This window comes from Pteropus vampyrus, unplaced genomic scaffold (genome assembly GCF_000151845.1).
Source record: "Pteropus vampyrus isolate Shadow unplaced genomic scaffold, Pvam_2.0 Scaffold287, whole genome shotgun sequence".
NCBI lineage: Eukaryota > Metazoa > Chordata > Mammalia > Chiroptera > Pteropodidae > Pteropus > Pteropus vampyrus.
In genome coordinates, this window is record NW_011889068.1 from 592,002 (window position 1) to 600,035 (window position 8,034).

Below are 8,034 nucleotides of genomic sequence, written 5' to 3' on the forward strand. Positions count from 1 at the left end.
AAGTTTCTTATTTAAAAAAAAAAAAACGAAAAAACCTATCTTTTCCAAGCAGCTCACGATTGTCACAATATTTACACCCAGGCTAGAATAAACAAATGAAATCTGTGACTATAGCTCTAGAAGTTTAAAAAGTACTTATATGAAGTATGTGACTTATAAGAGTTTATTGACTAAGATTCCCATTATGAATAACCACATATGTCTAATAATTTGCTTTTTATATCTTCTCAGTTATCAATATTAAGTAAATTTTATTTAACCAGAAGTCTGCCAAATATGACTCTCACCAACTCACGAGAAAGATTGAAATTATAAATTCAATAGAACTTCTGAAAACATTTTATTTAGATTTCATTTTAAATACTCATTTTCTAAATCTATAAGACCATCTATCTCAAGTTAAAAAGTTTTACTATTTGGAAAACTATTATTTAATAGTGATTGAAGAACATTTCAACACATAGTGATGAAATGCACAATTTTTAAATATTACATGAAACAGTTAAATACATATATATGGTAACATTGAAAATTCTTTATTTAAAATACTAAGTTATTAAAACTGGTAAAAGTGACATAGTAAAATAAAATTTCTTCAAAAACTCACTACTTGAAAGAAAACATACAATGACATGGATTATAATATATACAAAATAGGAAATAAATCATCATCTGTCATTAATGGGAAAATTTGTATGCTTTCAAAAAATTCATAATTTTAAGTCAGACAAAATGTTGCTTAGGGGAATGCTTCTTTTATAAGTCTCTTTAAAGGCGTTTTAAATTCCGCTTACTCTGGGCACTTCCTGGAAGAGCATCTTTTCTATTTCTTGGATTTGCTGTTCCTCTACTACATTCTTCAGACCCATGATAAGCACACAAACACAACACACAAAAGTCAAAACCACAGGTTCTGCGGCTACATAGTCCCCTTTTCTTATATGGCTGGTACTTAGCAGGGGATTGGCACCTTGGGCAAGGTTTTAATGCTTCATCGATAAAAAGTGTTTTGGCAACCTGCAGTGAAAGCATATACACTAAATCTTCCAGTTTCATATAGAGAATCGCTTATTTCAAACTCTGTAAATATTTATTTCTAATAACTTATGATAAATACTCACCTTAACATATTCTTCCTGTTTACTATGTGAGTGAGTAACTGAAGAGCTTGCTATAGGTGTCAAAACTTCTCCCCAAGGAGAAAATGTTGAAACTTGTTCTTTCTGAGAACCTGGTATCCTAGCCTGAGCTTGTACAGATCTTAAAGCGGATCGATTTAAAAGATGGAGCCGAGTGGCAGCATCCTGAACATTTAAAATAGCCCCCTGTGGTAAAAGACAAGAGGGGTCAGTACTGTAATATCAAAAGTTCCAAGACAGCTTTCTGATGCACATGTATTTAAATGTTTGGAAGTGATTTCATATCACTAGAATTTTTTTCCTAAACCTTTCTTCTTTAGAATTTTTTTCCTCTTAGCTAACACTTAGAAGTCAAAGAAATAAATATAAAAATTCAAAACAATAAATGTTAGCTTTAAGTTTTCATGATTGGTTATTTTTCTGTTTAAGGCATGGGTTGGCAGCATTCTTCTAAAAAGAGCCAGATAGTATACATTTTACACTTCTCAGGGCAGATAGTCACAGCTACTCTACTGCCATTTTAACAATGAGATATGAAAATGAGAGAGCAGGACTGAGTTTCAAGAAAACTTAACTTAAAAACACAGGTGAAAGACAGGATTTGGCCCACAGACCAGAGTTTGCCAACCCCTGTTTTAAGTCAAGGTCTAAGAAGAGGTGGGTCCTTTTTAAAGTTTGCTATGGGATATCTTGAAGTTCTTTGAAGGTTTCTTATTTTGCCATATGTTAAAAGAATAATGAGCCTGGTTAGACCATGACAACCAATTTGTCTGGCTGTTTTTGCAATTCTTATAAATACTTGATTCATTTTACCTTTACGTTTTAAACAGCTTTGATATTTTAAATGGAGAAGTAGATATCGCTTTTATCTGAACTGGATTTCCATATCAAATATTCATCAAAAAAATATTTTCAATGAGTAATCATTATAGCCTTCTACTTTGTTAAAGTTGGTGATAAAAAAAAAAGAAAGTTTTTTTTTTAAAAAAAACAAACTGGCATTCTTAACCACTTATCAAAATAAAATGTAAGTGGGTGAATTTCCTCATGTATCCAACTATAATTGTGCTTCCTCTCCCTTGATAGTCTCCCTTAGCCACAGTTGCTTCCTAATAGTGGGGAGACCTAAAATATGAAAAATTTTAGTAGGATAAATATAGGAAATGAGGTTAGCTGGTCATGAAAAATTACATGATTAACAATTTAACAATATATGCATATGTGTAATGGATGAATACTGGTTTTCAGAAATTAGTTGACAAATTTCAAGGACTCAATACATCTCTATATTACATTCGTATAAATGATTTGCAGCCTGGGCCACAAGCACATGACACAAGAGCACACTAAAATTTCAATGGATTTTGATACAGTTGGTAAACAGTGATTGTGCATGCACCAAAAAAATGAACAGAGATATTTTGTTGAAGCAAATTTCAGCCACAGAAGAAACATTCATTTATTTGACAAATATTTACAGAACACCCAAAGGTGCCAAGTGAAAAAACAATTTAATCCTTGTTCTCCTGGAGCTTAAAATGTGTGCTACTATCTTTGAACGATATAAGGCAAAGCAGTTAGTGATGGCAAAAATTTCTGAAATATAGTTATCTTCATGTTGCCAGAAACATTTAAATGTGAGAGCAGAGTCACCTTATGGTTGGTCATTTCCATGATTACAGTAAATTTAGAAATTCAATGGAAAAGGTGTAGTATTCCAATTTTAATGCTCATTTCTCACTGCTATAAAGCAAACATAAAATTGAGATCCTATTACATGTAGCTGGTCTGTGCCTTCAAAATTTCACACTAAAGAGCTTTCAGTGACGCTATACAAGTACGAGGAAAACCGTCTAACAACTTTGTTTTATAACTTTTGTTTTAGCTGATGATACATTAGGATAGTCCAAGTAGAAAGCAACCAGTCCATATCAGAATGAGAGGGCCAGGGGCACCAGGAAGGATGTCTCTGAAGATAAAGAGGAACGGGTAGAATAACTGATTTGTTTGGACTTACAGAGATTTCCAGTTCTGGTGGATAATAGGAGATGAATCAGGGGTCTGTATAGAGAAACACTAAGCAAAAAAGAAAGAAACTGGGAAATTATTAACTCTAGGGGGAAAAAGCTCTATAAAAAAAAGGTGTAATCATACCTACCATATATCACAGCTGTCAAAAAGTCATGATAATCTCAATACAGTCTTCATAATGTCAGCACCTAATTCTGATTCACTCCCAAATGATGGTGATTCATTAAGATAGGAGAAAGGGAGAAAGGCATTCAGAGAGAGGTGGATAGGCAGGTAGTGGTAGTAGTGGTGAGAGGTTAAAAAACAATTTCTCTATAGAAAATAATGCCAAGAAATAGAAGTAAATGCATGCTATTTAGAAATGTGGATGTAAACTTCAGAAGGAACAGCTTAAGAGTTTAAAGTAATTGCTTTGATGGGGCAAGAATCAAGAGTAGGAAGAGATAGGGCAAAAGAATGTGTTTTGTTACAAGCCTCATCATTCAATTTGGCTTTTTTAGCCATGTATATGTTTTACTTTGGAAAAAAATAAATAAAAAGCAAGCCAAAATAAGAAAAAAAAGTTTAAGTAAGGAAAAAAGTATAGCACTTTAAGAAACTAAGATTTAAAAAAAGTGGTGGGTAGGCTATGAAAACAGAATATTTTATTTAGAATTACCTGAAGGGTTGCCAAATACAACCACAGGTTTCTTCCTTGTAGTATGTAAGGAGCACATAGAGCTAAAAGTTTAACATTAATAGATGCTGGCTTAAAAATTGTTTATTATGTCCTTCCCATGTAGGGCAGCACTCTAAAAAGATATATTAGGAAGGCAATTAATATCTTCACTATTATCAGCTCCCAGAGCCAGCAGCTGTAGCCATAAGTAGTCAGGATCTGTGAATCAGTCATAAGGCAACCAAATAGGTGAGAAAGTAAAACTTTTCTTCAGAGTAAAATAGAAATTTAATGCTTTAGTTAACAGCAGTCACTAATACTTCATTGTAATGAGAAACCTACGGAGCTGTATCTAGGTTTCATATTTGTTTATGTCACACTTCATCTCAATTATTATATTTAACCAAATTAGAAATTTACTTATGTTATTAAATCCTTATTACTAGAACAAGAATAAGGGGGTAAACTCTCAAGAGTGTCTTCTGGTATGGATGCCTAAGAAAGATCTAAAAGTTGAACATACAATAAATATGAGTGCCAGTCATCAGATGCCATTACACCAAGTAGTGTCTCTAGGAAGAATTAATCAGCTTCTGTAGAACTTGTAACTTCAAGGCTGCACCTCAGAGTTTCAAGGGAGTACATGTTTCTGATGCTATCCCAGTACTAATCTGCCATGCTCACTCACCTCCATGCCTTCATACATGCTATTCCCTCTGCTGAAACACTATTGCCTGCCTTCACCTGGCTAACTGCAAGTTCATCATTCAGGTTTCAGCTGAGACACACTTCTTCTGAAAAGCCTGCTCTCGATTCTTAAGTATCAAACACTCCTTTTAAGTGTTTCAATAGAACTAACTCTGGGTTTCCCCTAACACATCTATATTGTAATCACCTGTTTACCTGTATCACCCATAGGGTATGAGCTCCAAGAGAACACAGACCATGTCGGAAATGTTCACCATTGTAATCTAAGCAACTGGCACATAATACCCACTCAAAATACTAAATGGAGAATGCTATAAAGATATCTAACTTTGAATAGGATTCAGCATATCACTGGTATTCAAATACTGCCAACAGCACATATTCTTAAACAACAACAAACCCAACAAGATGTTCTTGATGCTAGGTAGAGTTTGGGAAAAGTAAAGACTTTTATGAGGGAATGTTTGCTAAATGGAAAAGGTTAAAAGATAGCAAGAAAACCAAATTAGGTTGTCCGGCAATAAGGGGTTATTTATATTTAGAATCCATTCTGGAAAAGTATGATATACGTTACCTCGGAATCTGTTTTCAATTGTGCGATATAAAATTTCCTCCTCCGATTTGCTTTTTTATCTTGAACAATAATTTCACGCCAATTTCTGCTCACTTTCCAAACACTATAACAAAAAGATCAGTCCTTATATTGTACATATTCCACAAGATCAACATTTTCCTCACATGCCAAAGAAAAACTTTAAAAAAGATTTTGGACAGTAAATTTAAACCTAAAAATTTACATTAAAAATGACTTAAAAAATAAAAATTAAAATATTAAAATTAAAATATGATTTGATCTACATCGTTGTTTCATATTGTTTCACCACATGAAAGAAATCCTATGAAAGTATTAAATATGCCAGCATTATGCTGATAGATTATCTCGTAAATGGTTAAGGGAAAAACATAGTTTCATATAAAGCCAAATGAGTCCATAGGGAGACTGATTATGAGGATTTAACTTTAACTATGACACTAAGATTGGAAATTTGGGGCACAACTTGCAGCAAATGATTATCATCTATAACACAAGAGGTTTTTATCAATTTCTCCTATCAATGTATTTAACAAATCTGTTATTTTGATTAAACAAACATGAGAACAATCAATCTTTCATTGGAAGTACTAAGCACCAAATAATAAATATTATTATGAGTAGCACTACGAAGTTCCTATTTTATAAACCAAAGTTTATGAGAATGAAGCAGCTAAAGAAAAAAATCAATACATGTCTAATGATTGCTTATTTACCAATAACTTCGACTTTACTAATTAGTAAAGATAATCCTTCAACTGTTAACTTGGTCTTTTTTTATTACTCTAACAAATCAAAGGGAGTAAGATCAGGCGGTTAAAAAAAGTCACTCAGGTACTACTTGAGTTGTCAGCACTACTATTCTCCCAGCTACCATGGCCTCTTCAGTTGCCATTGCTCTAAGCTGATCCATGTATCTTATATCAGGATGATGAAGAGGAATAGGCAGAACATCACTCATTAATGGGGAATAAATGAACTGTATATTTGGGTATTTGCCAAAGCTATTTCAACGGAACATAATCTCAAATTACCAAGAATAAACACTGCTAACATTATACATGCATTCTGCAGTACAAACACTATAAATTTGGAGGGCTGGGCAAGAGAGGTAATTATTGAAATATGACTCAATATCAACTGCTCCCACAAATGAGTACCAAAAAGTATCATCCAAGTTTTTATTTTAACTAGTCTATATTCAAATACTCCAGCATATAAAAAATAAAATTCCCGTATCTTAGCTATCTCTTAATCTTTTAAATGAATAATTTATCTCATTTGAACATTTTTAAAAGGCATACATACATAGGTGCACTAATCTGTTTATTATCCTACTTGAGTTAGACCAAATACATTTCTGATCAAGTCTTTTTGGAAAGGTTTTAAACCTTAAGAGTTTGTGGGAAACTACTGGATTAGATATTAGAGGACTTGATTACAAATCTGGATCTATTTTTATCTCCTTGAGTGACTATTGGCTGGTCACTTAACTTCTCTGGAGCTCAGTTTCCTCATCTGCATAATACATAACTGGACTAGATATCTCAGATTTCTAGCTATGAAATTCCACAATTCTCTATAATAGCCTCTAATTATTCATGGGAGAAAGGTGAAGAAGGTCTCTTTAGAAGTAGTAGCCATAAAAACAGCAAGGACTCAATGAATCAAACTCTAGACAAATTTCTTTTGAAAAAGAGGTTCACTAATTCTCCTGCATGTCTTCCCCAAACCACCACTTGGCAGAAATGCTGTTACACATGGCTTCCCTCCTTCCCAAGGGCCTTGATCTCTGACGGTCCTGCAACTCCCCAAAATTGCCCATATGAACAGTCTCACTTTAGTCTTTGTAACCCTAGTTCCCACCCCCAACACTCCAAAATGCCTGACTTAGTTCCTCTTTGTGTAGCAGCACCCAGTATACCGAAATCTCTGTAATCACAAATTCTTCAGTTTCTAATTCCTTGAAATTTCCAAAATTAATTAATTTCCACTGCTGTGTTAGCAATTAAAATGAAATAATTCATATTCCCAAGCCCTAAAATGAAAGCTAACCACTATTCTTGGATTCTAGAACTTAAATAAATGGTATCCTTTGTATGTTGTCATTTCTTAGTCACCATAATGCTCTACATTATTTCTGATCAAGTATCATAACTTTAGTACAATTTGCAATCTGAAATCAGGATATGAACTATTAAATAAGTCATTAAATAACTATCATGGAATAAAGCTTGCCATTTTGAAATTTTAAAGTTTTACTTTTAGGAACCCTCCTCTCAAATGATTGACATGAACTTTATCCATAAGGAGACTATACTGTTGCTTCTAAAGAAGACTTTTTTAAATGTTAGGAATTATATCAGTAAGTTCTATCAGGAAGTTCACTAAACCACTTTTGATATAGTGTAAGACAATTGAAGACAAATAATAAAACAAAAAACAGAACTACTTAGCTCATAGAAAAGCTTTTCAACTTAAAAAAAAAAGTGATAAGAGGCAGTTTTATTTCAGAAAAAAAAAATTTATTTCTTACCTGCATAGGCTTTCTGCAGTCAAGGAATCTAAAACCATTGCAAGAATGTGCTTTAAATTTCTACATTTTAATTCTGTTAAGATGTCCAGTTGTTCTACACCCATTTTCTTGCCAATTAGTCCTGCAAGTACACACTGCAGCACAGCTATTTTCCCCCTATCCCTTTCTTCTAAGAATTCGTGTGCACTGTTTTGCTGGAATCTTTTCCTTTTGCTTTTCATAAACAGCTCATGCACTAATTGCAAGGCTGGGGTCTTTGATAAATTCTTAAAGCTCAAAATCAAATCCCCACTCTGCCTGTCACCACTAGGCTGACTCTCTGAGATGTCTGAAGCAGCTGCTGGTGTTGTTTCAGAGTCAGAGTGGATGA

At 33.4% G+C, this 8,034-nt stretch overlaps 1 protein-coding gene across 2 annotated transcripts in view; it reads right to left on the minus strand.

Annotated features, from left to right (window-relative positions):
* RGS22 (regulator of G protein signaling 22) overlaps window positions 1-8,034 on the minus strand; it is a 185,638-nt gene that overhangs the window by 175,729 nt on the left and 1,875 nt on the right. The window contains exons 2-4 of one of the 2 annotated variants that reach the window (XM_023521021.1): window positions 5,111-5,213; window positions 1,122-1,325; window positions 674-1,017 (exon numbers count right to left, since the gene is read on the minus strand). In XM_023521021.1, coding sequence (XP_023376789.1) covers window positions 769-1,017; window positions 1,122-1,325; window positions 5,111-5,213 — 556 coding nt within the window. In that variant the 3' untranslated portion in view covers window positions 674-768. Of the gene's footprint in view, window positions 1-673; window positions 1,018-1,121; window positions 1,326-5,110; window positions 5,214-7,664; window positions 8,025-8,034 lie in introns of those variants that run through there. The other variant, XM_023521020.1, reaches the window with a different exon arrangement.